General features: G+C 45.2%; 1 protein-coding gene across 1 annotated transcript; it reads right to left on the bottom strand.

Annotated features, from left to right (window-relative positions):
• Positions 1-5,722: 5,722 nt before the first annotated feature.
• On the bottom strand, positions 5,723-11,390 carry LOC105470438 (putative transcription factor SPT20 homolog-like 2). Its single transcript, XM_071088830.1, has 5 exons — positions 11,350-11,390; positions 11,185-11,226; positions 11,020-11,061; positions 10,853-10,895; positions 5,723-10,669 (listed from the first exon to the last, which is right to left on the bottom strand). Exon 5 carries the CDS (start codon positions 10,647-10,649, stop codon positions 8,115-8,117), a length of 2,535 nt encoding a protein of 844 aa, XP_070944931.1. The 5' UTR covers positions 10,650-10,669; positions 10,853-10,895; positions 11,020-11,061; positions 11,185-11,226; positions 11,350-11,390; the 3' UTR covers positions 5,723-8,114.
• Between the last annotated feature and the right edge of the window lie 5,873 nt (positions 11,391-17,263).

Below are 17,263 nucleotides of genomic sequence, written 5' to 3'. Positions count from 1 at the left end.
CCATTTGGGTCTCACTCGTCATGCATCAGGACTTGGAGTTAATTTTAAGTCATCACCTTTATTTAGGGGAAGGAAAACTTAACAAGGCCAGGGTAAAAAGAGAAGAGAAGACCCAGTCCCCTCTCCTTCCATTATCCATTAGAGAAATGTGCCAGTGTCACGGCACCCTCTTGGATATATAGTGTGTGTCCACGTTCCAGTAGAGGGACCTGCCCCCTTACTGCTCTCCTTTTATAGAGTAAGCATGAGAAGACAACTTTATTAATGAAGGGACACATAAACTGCTTGAGTGCCAGGAAGTCTGGAGTTGGATGCTAGCTGTTTAAAGGAGTTATCTAGGAATTCCAGCTGCTGGCCTCTGTTGGGAGGTGCCACTTCTCCATGGGTTTTTGTGTGTTTCTGCATGTCTTGTGAGTAGAGGCACTAACAGTTTTTATTCTGAACTAACTTTTGAAGGAAGTTCGTATAGTGTGTCCCTATGGAGCCAAGGGCAAACTTTTTTGTTGACCAGTATAATAAAGATAAAGGATTACGTGTGGTGGCTCATGTCTGTAATCCCAGAGCTTTGGGAGGCCAAGGCAGGAGGATCCCTTGAGGCCAGGAGTTCGAGGTTATGAGCTATGATTGAGCCACAGCACTCCAGCCTGGGCAACAGAGCAAGATCTTGTCTCTAAACAACTTAAAAAAAAAAGAATAAAAATGATTATGTCTTATTTGAGAACACAATTGGGCAAGTTTGCTTGCAGCCCCCTTTAAAATAGTATGTTCTTTTTAAAAAAACTTTTTAATTTTAATTTTTATTATTTTTTATTTTTTTGAGACAGAGTCTCGCCCTGTCGCCCAGGCTGGAGTACAGTGGCACTATCCTGGTTCACTGCAACCTCCACCTCTCAGGGTTAAGCAATTCCTGAACCTCAGCCTCCCGAGTAGCTGGGATTACAGGTGCGCACCACCACACTGGCTAAGTTTTGTATTTTTAGTAGAGACGGGGTTTCACCATGTTGGCCAGGCTGGTCTTGAACTCTTGGCCTCAAGTGATCTGCCCACCTTGTGCTTGTAATCCCTTCCAAAGTGCTGGGATTATGTGAGCCACCACGCCCAGCTAAAATAGTATTTCTAAGCGTGGGTTCCTCATCTGTGACACACATCCACTGCACGTGCAGCATCCACCTGTGTCCTTCTCTGTGTTACTCCCATGGAACTTGGGGGGCAGAGGAACCAATGCAAACCTGAGGTTCATGCTTTCTATTGTGCTATGAGTAATAAAGTAATTTTTCTTTGACCTGATATTCTTGTGTCTTCTGCCAGCATGCATGAAACTGTGGCAGGCTAACTGATTAGCTTGCAAGCAAGGTAAATCCTCAGACCCTTCCCAGTTCTTGACAGAGCCCATTAGAAATTATGTGCCTTCTGGTCAAAGGAAGGGAGCCACTGGTCCCATAGGAAGCTGGGTTCAGTAGAAGGCCCCTTCCCTACTCTGTTCCAGCCTCAGCTGATTTATGGTACAGGCAACTCAGAATGAGGTCATTTTTAGATAATTCTGCTTATTTCAGTACAGTAGATAACAGACAACAATACAGTGTTCCATAGTTCCTGATCTCTGTATATTCTAATCTATGGAAGGGTTGTCTCCTGTGATGGTTAATACTGAGTATCAACTTGATTGGATTGAAGGATGCGAAGTATTGATCCTGGGTGTGTCTGTGAGGGTGTTGCCAAATGAGATACATTTGAGTCAGTGGACTGGGAAAGGCAGACCCACCCTTTATCTGGGTTGGCACCATCTAATCAGCTCCCAGAACAGCCAGAATAAAAATGGGCAGAAATTCGTGAAAAGACTAGACTGGCTTAGCCTACTGGCCTACATCTTTCTCCCATGCCGGATGCTTCCTGCCCTCGAACATTGGACTCCAAGTGCTTCAGCTTTGGGACTTGGACTGGCTTCCATGCTCCTCAGCATGCAGATGGCCTACTGTGGGACCTTGTGATCATGTGAGTTAACAATCCTTAATAAACTCCCCTTAATATATATATCTATCCTATTAGTTCTGTCCCTCTGGAGAACCCTGACTAATACATCTCCCAAGGATTTATTTGTAAGTATTTTCCTATGGAAGCAATTTTATAAACAGTAGTTATACTTAGCCCTAGTTTTTTCTAGACTAGCTCTCTAAACTTATATGCAGCTTCACTTTAGTGGTTAAGACAATGAATTCTGGAACCAGACTACCTAGATTCAAATCCTCGCTTCTCTATTAACTAGATGTGTGACCTTTGACAAGTTACACTTACCTCTCTGTTTCCTCACTTGAAAGCTGAGTTAATAATACCAGCCACCAATAGAATTGTTTTGAGGATTAAATGGATAATGCATGCCTTGTAAGCAACTACTTTCTAAGCAGCTATGATAACCATTTAATAATTTGGCCACTGCGTACAATTTAAGCAAACTTGATCACCACCTGTAGTCTTGTTTGTATAACATATACTGCTGGGGGCAATGCTTTATTATCTATTTCTTCTGTTTCCAGGGGGCGGAGCTTCCATTAGAGCAACAATTCTTAACCTGGGGTCTGTTGACACTTTCAGGGGACCCATGAACTTAATAAGAAAAAAACTTTACATTGTAATTTTACCTGTCTTCTTCCTCTTCCTCCTCCTCCTCCTCCTCCTCTTCCTCCTCTTCCTCCTCCTCTTCCTCCTCCTCTCCTTCTCCTTCTCCTTCTCCTTCTCCTTCTCCTTCTTCTGAGACAGAGTTTCACTCTTGTTACCCAGGCTGGAGTGCACTGGTGCGATCTTGGCTCACCACAACCTCCGCCTCTCAGGTTCAAGTGATTCTCCTGCCTCAGCCTCCCGAGTAGCTGGGATTACAGGCATGCGTTACCATGCATGGCTAATTTTGTATTTTTAGTAGAGACGGGGTTTCTCCATGTTGGTCAGGCTGGTCTCGAACTCCCGACCTCAGGTGATCCACCTGCCTCAGCCTCCCAAAGTGCTGGGATTACAGGCATGAGCCACCACGCCTGGCCATTTTATCTGACTTCTAACTGAAATGCAGTATTTCCTGCAAGTATGAATATAGACAACAAACTGCAGTATTACCAGTGTCTATAAATTTGTAGCTAATAGAAATCAGAGATATTTTCTTATGAAATTTCACTTGTTGCAGGTATCTCAAAATATCATTTAAGCTCATCACTATTTCAAAATTATGGTAGTAATTAGTCCCACTGTTCTCTTATTATTTAATGCATTAATAAAGGAACACATAGATAATTTATCATGAATGTATTTACAGTATATACTTTTAGGGTTGTATTTTAGTGTAACTGGTTTCCTTTGTAATACCATGTATTTTATTTTATGCCCTTAAAAATGTTATTTTGAGGCTGGCATGGTAGCTCATGCCTGCAATCCCAGAACTCTGGGAGGCCTAGGTGGGTGGATCGCTTGAGCTCTCAAGTTTGAGACCAGCCTGGGCAGCATGTCAAAACCCTATCTTTACAAACAAAAACAGAAACAAAAAATTAGCTGGGTATGATGGTGTGCGCCTTTAGTCCCAACTACTCCAGAGGCTGAGGTAGGAGGATGGCTTGAGCCCAGGAGGTGGAGGTGGCAGTGGGCCAAGATCACACCACTGCACTCCAGTCTGGGCAATAGAGTCAGAACTTGTCTCAAAAAAAAAAAAAAAAAAATGTTGTTTTGAGAAAGGATCCATGGGCTTCACCAAATACCAAAGAGGCCTATTGTCTAGGGGTTAAGAAGCTCTTCATTAGAGTAAAGTGGGCTCTCCCTGCCCACTCAGTTCTCCCCAGTGGGGTGGCCAGGATCATAGGAGGGATCTGCAGCCCACAGCAGCCCTGCCTCCAGCCCTGCCTGTGAGTGAGGAAGCCAGATCTAAATTATGTCCTTGAATATATGAGCATCACTAATAAAGAGATATATTGATGTCCAGCTGTTTGCTGGATCCCTCTCTTTTGCAGCTGGTGTCAACCTATGGCAGAGACGTCATGTATAAGCTCCCCTCAAACGTCAACATACAGCGAAATGACAGACTGCCATCTGTCATTTCGTCCACGTCATGGGGTCTCTGCAACCATATTGTGAGCCCCCTGGGACAGGCCTACGTCTTGCCCTCAGTGAGGCAGTAAAGAGGGTTGTGTGGGAAAGAATGTGGTCTCTGACCCCAGGAAGCTTGGGTCCAAATCTGGGCTCTGATACTTTGCAGCTGGGTGATTGTGAACAAATTACTTAAGCGCCCCATGCCTTGTTTCCTCTTTTATAATTGTAAGTGGTTTTTGCAAGAACTCAGTGAGTGAAACATGTAAAAGAGAACAGTGTCTAGCATGTAGAAAGAACAGAGGGGAAAAGATCCTATATTTTATGCCTACGTGTTTATCAGGATGCAATGAAAGCAGCTAAGTACATTTTCCCTGCAGATGAAATACTAAAGTCCTGGAGATGAAGAATTATTTTAATTAGATTTTATGGAAAAATATATTTCATGGCTTGCAATACTACTAAGACTGTATCAAAGTAGTCCTCTATCTTACCAGTAAGAATAAAATCAGCTTTCTCTAATCAACAGGTTGTCTTGGTGACATTTCAGGGAGGCAGCATGCAACAAAAATGAACGACAATATTGGTATTAGCTGATAGGTGGGAGAAATGGAAGTGGGACCCAGAAGACAGCCTGTTCACTACGATGTTACCATTGCTTTTAAGAGATAAGTTTCTTAGAATTGGGTGTTTTTCCCAAAACAGAAATCTAATACAGAATGACAGCTATTTAAACTTGTCACTTATAAATAAGTACAAATTCTCTGTGCAGATACAAATATCTGTACTTCCTGGGTTGGTCAATACTTTTCTCTTGCAATCTTATTTCTATCATCTCCTTGGTCTGTGTCCTGGTCTCTGACTTGGGGTAGGGCAATAAGCCACTAAAATATTGAGCCTGCCTCTATTAGGTTAGTGCAAAAGTAACTGTGCTTCTTGACATTAAAAGTAGTGGCAAAAACTGGCCAGGTGTGGTGGCTCGCACCTGTAATCCCATCACTTTGGGAGGCTGAGGCAGGTGGATCACCTGAGATCAGGAGTTTGAGACCAGCCTGGCCAACATGGTGAAACCCCGTCTCTACTAAAAATACAAAAAAAATCAGTCAGGTGTGGTGGCACATGCCTGTAATCCCAGCTACTAGGGAGACTGAGGCAGGAGAATCGCTTGAATCCAGGAGGTGGAGGTTGCAGTGAGCCGAGATCGTGCCACTACACTCCAGCCTGGGCAACAAGAGTGAAAACTCCATCTAAAAAAACAAAAAACAAAACAAAACAACACAAAAAACAAGTAATGGCAAAAACCACAATTACTTTTGCACCAAGCTATTTCTCATTCTTTCTATTGTGTACTCATCTATTAACATTTCACTATTCTGTAAATCTAGCTTAAATTGCTGAAGGACACAATGAGATGAGGGTTGAATAAAATCTTGGTCCTAAAGAGGCATTTTTACTTTTCTTTGGTCTGTCTTCTCCCCCATCTCCAACATTACTGTGGAAAATCCTCCTTCTATAGGTGTTTAAATAAATACATACTCTGGGGTTTCATTTCAAGGGTTATATTCTTTCCTCTTCATCATTGTGGCAGTTACATCCAATTATCAACCATGTTGAGGATCATTATAAGGAAATAAAGACCACCAAATGATAATCAGAAACAAAACTCAATTTATTTGCCTGCCTGGGAAGGGAAGGTCACATCACTGAAGCACAAATTTAGCTGCTATCTCCATGTACTACTTGAAAGAAGCAGAGGGCAAAGGAGAAAGCTACACCAAATTTGGTGATATACGGAGTTCAGGTCACTGCTTAGCTCTGAAGGCCATGCATAAACTCTTCTCTACAACTGGTCATTGCACTGGTTCGCTTCTTAAAAGTGCAGGCACCATTCCCAGTTATGTTCAGGCTGCTCTGATGGACTTGGTGTCACTTGGGAAATTCGATGTGTTTGCTTGAAGTTGGTCAAATCTTTAACAGCATCGGTAGCGCATTAGTAAAAGGGTTCACCAAGTAAGATTCACTGGATACCTGTCTCTTTACTGACATCTTTTGGAACCGCCAGATCAAATTTCCTTCTATTTCATTAAGGCAAAAAACAGAGAAATATAGATGTGTACCTAGAAAAACAAGTATTATACAGGGTGCCCTTCAAGGTTGTAAAAGAGCAAAATATGAGGTGCTAGAACAGATGCTTGTACATGAAAGTTGACAGCAGCTCTATGCACAGCGCCCAAAAGGTAGAAACAACCCAAGTGTCCATCATCAGATGAATTAATAAACAAAAATGTGCTATATACAAACAATGGAATGTTATTGAACCACAGAAAGGAATAAAGTAGCAATACATTTTACAACATGAAAGAACTTCAAAAAACATTATGCCGAGTGAAAGAGGCCAGACACAAAAGACCACACACTGTATGACTACATTTACAGGAAATATTTAGGTAAATCCATAGAAACAGAAAGCAAATTGGTGGTTGCCAGAGGCTGGGGGTGTGAAGATGACAAGCTAGTGCTTAATGGATACAGAGACTTCTTGGTGGGTGATGAAAATGTTTTGGAAACAGGAGGGGTAGTTGTACAACATCATGAATGTACTAAATGCCACTTTACAACTGTACTTTACAATGGTTGGTTGTTCTGTGATTACCCCTTAGTTGTTAAAAAAGGAAAAAGAAAGGGAAAACAAAAGCGCACAAAAGTTCATGTTTCTTTGAGTCTCACTGCAATGAGGGAAAAAATGAGGGAACAGAAACGGCTGAACAACTGATGATGACGCATCAACAAAGAGAAAAAGACAAAGACAAAGATGGGGGTTCTACTTAAGAAACAAGGCTACAAATATTTGAAAAGCAAACCAATAAAATGGATTTTCAAATGTTTCACTATTAACTTCTTGCAAACAAACTACAAAAAATGTAAATGATCTTATAAAGAGAGAGCACACAAAACATCCAGGAAGAGCCTTTTCAAAGCCAGTGAGAGAGCCTCGCTCTGTGGAGCACTAGGTGCAGACAGGGCCTTTGAAAGGGCAGGGGACTGTCACACAAGCAAATCTGCCACTAATTCTATTCCATAGCTTTGGAAGTCTCCCATGTACTCAACTGCAGTGTAACAAGCATCACTGTACTGTACTTTCTTTTCATTTTATTTTTCAAAATGAATGTGTAATAATTCCATTCCATATATTGTGCATAAACCTATTAATCTAAATACAATTACGCTCTTCTGAAAGAGGTTTCTCAGAGTTCATGGGTCACTTTCATATATATTATGTACAGTGAGACCATTTTTAAAAAGCAATCACCTTCATGTGACATGAGACAGCAGGGATAGATCGTGAGGACATTATGCCAAGTGAGATAAGCCACTCACCAAGGGACAAATGCCATATGATTCCACTTCCATGAAGTGGCCAGGGTGGTGAACTCATAGAGAAAGAAAGCAGAACAGTGGCTGCCAGGGACTGGGCAAGGGAGAATGGGGAGCTGGTATTCAATGGGCATGAGTTTCAGTGTTGTAAGATGGTCTGGAAACCTGCGGCACAACTGTGGGGGTGGACTTAATAATATTGAACCGCGCACTTAAAATAGTTAAGGTGGTCCATTTTAGATTATATGTTTTTACCACCATTTAAAAAAATTTAAATTGCACTCTTCTTGTTAAAATATTAACTTAAAATTAAAATCTTGTTAAAATATTAACTTAACATTGTTGGTATTGCCATCTTGGCTTTAGAGAAATTATACACTTCAGAAGTTTAAACTCAACTTGGTTAGGATTTGGATACTTTAAAATACTATATTAAAACTAATTATATCAACAGCAACGACAACAAAAGGAGTAACTTAAGCAAAACAATGCTCCTTTAGGAGATCACTTCCCTGTTTCTAAATAAAAATTAGTGGATTGTGTTTCTGTGTAAAGTGTGTATTTTAAAATGTAAAATACCAAAACATGAGGAAAAAAAACACAAAACTCAAGTAAAAACTGGGAATTCATTTGGGTCAGTGCTCCTGTGCTTTTAAAAGAGAGATAAACTACCACAAGCCTCAGGGCGCTGGAGGGGTTGGCTTGCCTCCCTTCGTCTGCACTACCGACTGGCTCGCTGCTTGCCCACCTGGATGTGGCTGCACTATCTGAACAGCGCCTGTTGCCAAAAACACTGGCTGCTGCAGGACTCTCAACTGCTGCGTCTGGAGCTGGATCGGCTGTCGCTGTGGCTGTGGATGTGGCTGCAGCGGCTGTGGCTGTGGCTGCAGCGGCTGTGGCTGTGGCTGCAGCAGCAGCAACTGCTGCTGCTGCCTCAAGACAGAGGGGAGCTGGATACCCTGCTGAGGAACCTGGGCAGAGCCAAGTAGACCCAACACAGCTGCCTGGGGCTGGGGCTGCAGACCACTACCTGCTCCAGTGGGGTTCACCATAAGAAGCTGCTGAGCAGGGAAGGCCTGCCCTTGAGTGCTCAAACGTAGTGCGGGACCCTGTGGCCCTGGCTGAGGATGGTGAGCAGCTGTGGGCTGCTGGAGCTGCTGCAGGGAAACCAGCTGATGGAACTGCTGCTGTGGGCCGGTCAGAACCATGGATCCCTGTGGAACCTGGAGGAGTGTCAGGGGCCTGAGACCTTCAGGAGTATTTAGGAAAAACTGAAGGGGTGCTTGAGAAGATGCCTGTGCTGCACTGGGCTTTGCATCTGGTAGTGGACCTCCTGAGGACTGAAGGCCACTGCCACTGATTCCTGCAGGAGCCGGGCCACCCAAGCCAGAGGCCTGCACAAGCTTGAAACTGCTACCCAAAGCCTGGGCTGCCCGGACTGGGCCCTCCACGTTGATGGCCTTTAGGCCAGTGGAGCCTGTCCTGACCTGAATGGCTGGGGCTATTTTTACGAATCTGGTTGGGGGCCGGGCAGCTGGACGGGGCCTGCTAGCTTGAATGAGACGCACAGAGGGCTTCTGAGAATGACTTGGTGTTGCTGCCGCTGCTGCCACAGCAGCAGGAGGAGGAGGAGGAGGAGGAAGAGGAGGAGGAGGAGGAGGAGGAGGAGGAAGAGGAGGAGGAGCAGGAGGAGGAGTAGGAGTAGCAGTAGCAGCAGCAGCAGCAGCTGCCACAGGAAAAGGACGCTTAAGAGAGCTGCCTGCCTGTTGTGGGGGGAAACTGGTACCTGAGGAATTCTTTCCTGAGCTTGAGGGAAGTTGGTTTCGGGGAGGTGGATGTTTCTCTCTCCTCCCCAATACTGAAGACTGGACCCACACAGGCTTAGGCTGTTCTGGTGTTTTCCATGAAGAGAGCTGACTGACACTGGCTGGGCCACTGGAGCTGTGTGGCATCTTGCCTGGACTTTTGACTCTGCTCTGCACCGATTCCTGGGCCTGACTCACTGCCCTCCCAGCATCAGTCTCTGACCCAGGCCTGAGACCAGCTGCATGGTCATCTGGGAAGGGCTGCCAGGGAGACTTCTGGCTCTTCTGCCTGGCTTTTTTACGGGGCCCTATTTCACCACTGAAAAACGGATCATTAAACGACTGCATGATGTTTGGCTTGGTGTCCCAGGCCTGAGAGCCAGCTTCCCATCCAAATCCGAAAGGGTCTTCTACCTCCTGGGCTGGCCAGACTGGCAGCTGTGGGTCAGCAGCTGTGACGGGCTGACACCCTTTAGCAAGTTTCTCCACATCCACTTCCGAAGGCACGGCCAAATCCCAGGATCTGCGTTTCCACATGTCTACACAACGTCCTGCTTTAGCAATGTCCAGCTCATAAGGCTGACCTGCTTTTCTTTCTTCTTTTTGGCCAGAAGTCGACACTCTCATCTCAGGAGGAGGTGGATAGTCAGACCGCTCCTGCTGTGACCTTACAGAGGGCCACGAATACCTCTGGAGGCACCGTTTCATCGGGTCGGTATTCATCTTTTGCTTGTTGTACAGCAGCCTGTTTGCAGCGCAGGCGACTGCTACAGAAGGATCGAGATACAGTGGTTCAGCTGTCTCTAAGATCAGTTGACTCTCAAGTGGAAATTTGTCTTCCTGGCTCCATTTCTGGACATCTCTTGTCATTGTATTCACCTCATGGGCTAAAGTCGGCATCGCTGAATGTAGGAGAATATGCCTGCTTTGGTAACCAGAAGGTTGCATATTACTGGACTGCCTGTAGTCACGAACTTCTACTATGACACACCCACTATGAAAAATGTTAACCGAAGCTTTATCAAGGACATCAGCCAAAGCAGGGGGTAATTCTTCTGCATCCAAGTAGTCGAGCAATGTCCTTTCATCATAAGGCAGCGGAATGGTCTCTGCAAAGGACCCATCTTTTCTCTGGAGCATCACAGAATACCCCTGATTGCCTGGGTATAGATTGACCAGTAAACATGGCAAGGACTCTCTCCTAACAAGCTTTTCTAACAAGTTTACATTGCTTCTCAATTCCTGAGGATCCTCAGGCTCTTTTCCACATTCTTCTATATAAATGTCATAAAGTTTTTCCTGCAGAGATTTTCCCGCCCTAGGTGAGTATCTCCTTCTAGGAGGTCTCTGTTGGGCAATTTCAATGATATTCTCTGCGCCATTCAGAGCCTGTTCTAAATCTCGATCCATTGTAACAGAAAACAGGGCCCCTAACGGGAGAGAAAACGCATGTGCGTTGGTGAAGTGGGGTGGATGTCACGGCTGTCATATTAATGTACAGGCCCGCAAGACGCCACAAGTCCACACTGAGTTCAACATGGGCATCTGCCCAGAAACCCGCCCCCAGGGAAGGGCTACCCAATCTGTTTGAGGGTTTCTGAAAACATCGGTACCTGAGGGGTCGTCGACCTGGCACTGGCTTCGCGTCTCTGCGGGCTGGAACGGGAGAGGGAGGGCCGGGGTCAGCTCCTGGGCACTGTCTGGGCACCTGCCCAGAAACCCGCCCCCAGGGAAGCACTACCCAATCAATCTGTTTGAGGGTTTCTGAAAACATCAGTACCTGAGGGGTCGTCGTCGTGGCCGGGCTTCACGTCTCTGCGGGCTGGAACGGAAGTGAGAGGGAGGGCCGGGGTCAGCTCCTGGGCACGTCTGGGCACCTGCCCAGAAACCCGCCCCCAGGGAAGCACTACCCAATCTGTTTGAGGGTTTCTGAAAACATCAGTACCTGAGGGGTCGTCGTGGTGGCCGGGCTTCGCGTCTCCGTGGGCTGGAATGGAAGTGAGTGGGAGGGCCGGGGTCAGCTCCTGGGCGCGTCTGGGCACCTGCCCAGAAACCCGCCCCCCGGGAAGCCCTACCCAATCTGTTTGAGGGTTTCTGAAAACATCGATACCTGAGGGGTCGTCGTCGTGGCCGGGCTTCGCGTCTCCGTGGGCTGGAATGGAAGTGAGCGGGAGGGCCGGGGTCAGCTCCTGGGCGCGTCTGGGCACCTGCCCAGAAACCCGCCCCCCGGGAAGCCCTACCCAATCTGTTTGAGGGTTTCTGAAAACATCGATACCTGAGGGGTCGGTGTTGTGGCTTGGGCTTCGCGTCTCTGAGTGCTGCACCGGAAGTGAACGTCAGGGCCGGGGTCAACTCCTGGCCCCGTCTATGCGCATGCGCACTTGCAGCACACCTCAGATTCCAGATGCCTCCTGCTTCTCTGGCCTCACGGGTGCGAGGCTCACTCGCTGCACTTCCGGGTCTGCTGCCAGCACTTGCACTTGACCACTTGCCATTTCGCCTTGAAAGCATACATGCAAAAGCACAAGCCACCAACGACGGTATAGACATATCTTTCGTACATCTTTCATAGACATCAGTTTCCACAGGAATGACACTGTCGGGAAATCATGGGAAGTTGTCACTGGTCTTGGTGGAAACTTCAACAATTGTTGGCATTTTTGGAATCTCTTGCCATCAATGGCAGCGCTGCTGCCGGTATCCGTCAGCCACTGGGCTGCGGAATGAGCCCGAAGTGGCAATGCTTCCATGCCCGGAGAACCCACAGGTTGTGGCAAGCGTCAGGATTCTTCGTGTCGTCGTCCAGTGAGCTCCCGCCTGGGGGTGTTCATGTAGATGCACCAGTACATGACGTTCATTTACATAATTACTCACCTTTTATTTCTCCATGTGTTGAGTTAGGGCACTTACAGATTAAAAAATTACGTGGTGGGTCATTACATTGTCTATGGATTGCAGTTCAGGATGGTAGAGAGACATGAAACCATTCATTTCTACAAGGTGATTTGCACCTGATAAGGATGAGAACAATTGTTCCAGGTGATGGCAATACATTTTCAATGATGAGACTAAACTGTAGACCTTAGCTGAGATCCTAATGATGGATTTGCAGTGTTATCGTTCAATCTTAGGTAACCTATGGGACATTGTTTTCCATTAACTTTGTTGCCTTGAAATCTCCCAGTTTGTTTGTTTGTGTTTGTTTTATTGGACAAGATCAATAATGCTTTTTTGGGGAGAACTACTCCATAGCCTGTTTTTCTGATCCATGAGTGTGATCTAAATTCTGCCCCTCCCCCAGCTGATATCCCAGGGGGCATCTCACTTATTAGAGAGGTACATCTGCCCGCCCTGCCATGGGATGGACTCGATCTTCAGCTGGTGAATTGCCCGTGTCTTCACTTGGGTTTCCCCAAAAGCATTCCCAGAGGAGAGGATGTGAGTGGGAGTAGTTTCTTTGGGTGCTAATCCTTAGAAGCATTGGTGACAGAAAGGGGAGCTGAGTCAGGGATGGGGAAACAATGGAAGACGTATTCCTGAGCACAAGCAGCTCCGGAAAACTGGTCCATGCTGAGGACCTTGGAAGACAGTACAGAAGAAGCCTCAGATTGTTCTGCCCTAGAGGCAAGGAAGCTGGGGTATTTATTCATCCACTTCTTTCTCATTGACTTAGGACAGTGCTGGGAACGTTATTTCCTGATACTTCTGGTTGCCACATACAGGGGCCACCCATGCTGATGTGGCTTGAGGATGTCCTCAGAAAGAGTCACAGGTGCTTGCAGTAAGACTGTCTCTGTGTACAGAATGGCTAGTGCCAAGGGGAGAGGGATATGGCACCAGCAGCATTTGCTGCATTTAGGACTGAAGATAAGTGGGAAAAATTGGCCATTCTTTTTTTTTTTTTTTGAGACGGAGTCTTGCTCTGTCACCCAGGCTGGAGAGCAGTGGCGCGATCTGGGCTCACTGCAATCTCTTCCTCCGGGGTTCAAGCAATTCTCCTGCCTCAGCCTCCCTTGTAGCTGGGACTACAGGTGTGCACCACCACAGCTGGGTAATTTTTGTATTTTTAGTATAGACAGTGTTTGCCATGTTGGCCAGGCTGGTCTGGACTTCTGACCTCAAAGTGATCCACCCGCATTGGCCTCCCAAAGTGCTGGGATTACAGGCATGAGCCACCTTGCCCTGCCCCATTCATTCTTAATTTTGTAGATAATGTGCTATGTCATATATCTGGGCATATGGAGAAGTGAATTTGTATTCCATCCAAGTGAAATGGGCAATTTCATGTGAGGTTTTTTTTTTTTCCAGGTATTAAAGCCAACAAGGCCAAAAATGGAGGATGTGACCCACTCTTGACTCCCCAAGAGGGAGAACCCCAAGGCTGCCTGGGCCACAGGTACACTGGAAGAGGCTGTGAACCTGTGTGTGTGTTACGACATGCATTACTAGGCCTGACAGTGCTTATAATGGCTCAGCCATCCCCTTCACTTGAGCTGCCTAATTGCCAGGCCTTTCCACAAGATTGATTTTGTTTTTTAATTCCTCTGAGTGCACACTATCCTTCAAACCTTCCAAGCATGCTAATGAGCACACTGGTTGATTATAAGAACTTCAACTGCAGCCCTCCCCTGTAGCAGCACAGCAGAGAATAGCACAAGCTGAGAAAAACTCATGGCCATGCTAAGATTTTCTAGAGGAATAAGAAAATTCAATTAATTGTAAGATAATTGTCCTAATTTACAATTAGCGAACTACTTTGTTCTATACCCATTGAGGTCTAGATCTTTGCCACCTCCTCCCTGCTGCCGTTAATTAGAGGGACCAGCAGAGAATTTGAAAATACAGGGCCCAAAGACTGCAGAAGCTGAAGATACTGTTGCCTCCTGGTTAACCCTCCATCACTTGCTCTGACACTTTGTATTTCTCCTGTGATCAGGCCCCAGCTATAGTAAAGCAAACCTTAGGTAACATTGTAGCTCTGAGATTGAGTGAAGATCACTTTCCATAGCCTGTCACATCATTCAGTGCTTCCATATCTGCTAAGAGTTGTTTATTGGATTTAAGAGCGTCTCACAACCCATAAGTGCTGCACAGCATATTAATCTTCCTCCTTCCTCTTTTTCCCTCTTTTTCTTTTCTCAAACTCTATCCCCCTTCCCTTTCTTCCACTTGCCCATCCTTTAACCGTTTTACTGAAAAGTAAATGAAATTGGATTTTGTTCTGTTAAGACTTTCATTCTGCTCTCTAAGTAGCCAGACCCTAAGACAGGGTTTCTCCCTCTCTGTATTATTCCCATTTGTCATGGGGGCTGTCCTGTGCATTATAGGATTTTTAATAGCATCCATGGCCTCTACCCACTATATGCCAGTAGCAGCCCCCTCCCATTTATGACAATAAAAAATGTCTCCATACATTGTCGAATGTTCCCTGGGGGACAAAATCATCCCTGGTTAAGAACCACCACCCTGTGGTATCACAAAACCAAGTCTGGAGAAATAAAGCAGCAATCTCTAAACCACAAAACACTTTACACCTCAAGTTCTAGGATAGTTCAAATGATAGATGTGATTTTTAAAATGTTATTTTTGTTTTTACTGCAAAGGCTGTTATGGTTGGCCCTGAATTACTTTGCTAATGCTCTAAATCTGCCATTGGACCAGATTAATAAAGACAGCCCGTGGCCAGTGGGATAGATGCAAACAAAAGCATCATTAAATCTTTAGAAGTTATCTTTAAAAAGATAAACTAGCAAAGATATTTTTGTTCGTCTGCCTAGTAAATGTCAATAACCGGTTCCAAATTTTCTAGATTTACTCAACAGTTAAGAACCTTTGCTCATTTCAATAATTTATCTTTGGTCTTCGTTTAGTATTTGTTCTTCAGGGTGTGTTATCTGCCCTTTATTTTCTTAATGTCACAGCATCCCTGGACTTGGTCTTTAGACAATTTTTCTCTATTTACACTCAGTCATTTGATGACCTGATCTGGTCTTATGGCTTTTGATACCATCTGCACCCTAATGGTTTCCAAATGTATAGCTCCAGCCTGGACCTCTCCCCTGAACTACAGACTCATAACCTCAAGCTTCCTATTCAAAATCCCCCCCTGACTGGTGAATGGGAATTTTCAATTTAACATGTCCAAACTGAGTTCCTTATCTCCTACCCAAACTTGCTCCTTTGGCAGAATATCAGCAAGGTTCAATCAGGAATTGGAATCACTATAAATAATATGGAATTACATTGGCTTATAGTGACCAGATCCCACAAATCATGGGAGACCCTAGGGAAGTAAATGTGTAGAAGAGGACAATTGGAGGGTCGGAGAAAAGTCATTAACCAGGGATCACAAAGGGAAGCTGATGAAGAAGTCTATGGAGGGCTGTTGCCTCTGCATCTGGGCGTGAAACTGATACCACTGGGGGTCAGTAGAGCAGGCAGTGAGGAAGAAAAGCTGGGCATGAAGCACAAGAACAAGGACCATCTGGAACACACAAGGGCTAACTGGAACCAGCAAGGACAAACCTGAGTCTGGCTCTCATTGCTTCTAACCTTGATGATTCAGGTGACTTGCAGAAGGAACTGGCTCCCTTTGTCATGGAGCTACACAGGCACCTGGCCCAGGACTCAGAAAAGCTGAAGGAGGATATCCAGTGGGAGCTGGGGGAGCTGTGGGCCCAGCTACTGCCTACTCCCCAGCTCCCATCAAGGTGAGCCAGTGGATGAGCAACATGTGTGAGCTGCAGTGGTGCCTGGTACCTGATACTGACCTTCAGAGTGTAATGGCTGCTGCTTCAATCCTGACTTCCAGAGCTCATAAAAATTTCTCTTTTGGCCAGCCCTACCCCAGAATCATACTCATGATGTCATGAGTCTAGTTCAGGAGACAGGTCCAGAGGAAAGGGAATTCTAGGAAACATAGTCCCAGCTTAGCCAAGTTGATGCAGTGCAAAGTTACCCAAGCAGCCTTCCCCATCTCAGGAAATGACAACTTCATCTTTCCAGTTGCTCAGACTAAAAACCTTGGAATCATCCTCAACTCTTCTGTTTCTCTCTTCCTCCCTATATCCAATAGTAAGTATTTGTTGAATGAAAATAAAAATGACCTAGAAGAGAAAGCACATTAATTTGAAGAGTTTTTGCCTGGGGGAAAAGGGAGGGAGTACCTGAAAGGGTAAGAGAAATACAGACTTCAACCATTTTTATCTAAGGCTCGCCCTGCTCCTTATCTTTCATCTCAGTTGGATCTATCAATTGTAGGTGTAGTTCTTAGAGGTCTCCTCCCAGTTATTACAGGGAGGTTCCTCTGTGATGGATTATGCATGTCCCTTGACTCTCATACCCTGAAATTGCTACCTGTTGGCCATTTCACTGCTCACTAACCCATCAGAGTGTTACCAAAGAAAATAAAAGGAAATAGAAGCCATTGAACTTTAAATTAGTCAATTGTGAACAAAAGTTTGGTAGCTTAATCAGCCAGATTTCTAGATGAAGCCTTTGAAATATCTCTGGATTTAAAATGTCCTGCTGGATGTTGGGGACTGGTCCCCTAAGAGATAGGGTGGTAGGGTAGGGGGAAGGATGAAAGTTTACTTTCTTTTTTTTTTTTTTTTTTTTGCAATCATCTGACTCCTTTTCTTTTTTATAGGCTTTCTTAAAAAGCAGTTCTAGGTTCACAGCAAAATTGAGCAAAAAGTTGCCCCCACTCCTCTGCCTCCCCCACTATCAACATCCCACACCAGGGTGATACATTTGTTACAACTGATGAACCTACACTGACACATCGTATCAATCAAAGCCCAGAATTTACATCAGGGTTCACTCTTGGTGTTGTACATTCTAAGAGTTTGTACAAATGTGTAACGACATGTATTTACCATTATAGAATCATAGGGAATAGTTTCACTGCCCTAAAAATCCTCTGTGCTCTATTTATCCCTTCCTCTCCCTAACCCCTGACAAACACTGATCTTTTTACTGTCTCCATAGTTTTGCCTTTTTCAGAACATCAAATAGTTGGAATC

The sequence above is a fragment of the Macaca nemestrina genome, chromosome X (assembly GCF_043159975.1).
Source record: "Macaca nemestrina isolate mMacNem1 chromosome X, mMacNem.hap1, whole genome shotgun sequence".
Lineage (NCBI taxonomy): Eukaryota > Metazoa > Chordata > Mammalia > Primates > Cercopithecidae > Macaca > Macaca nemestrina.
The sequence above is the reverse complement of the archived record's forward strand: the minus strand, read 5'-3'. Positions and strand labels throughout refer to the sequence as shown.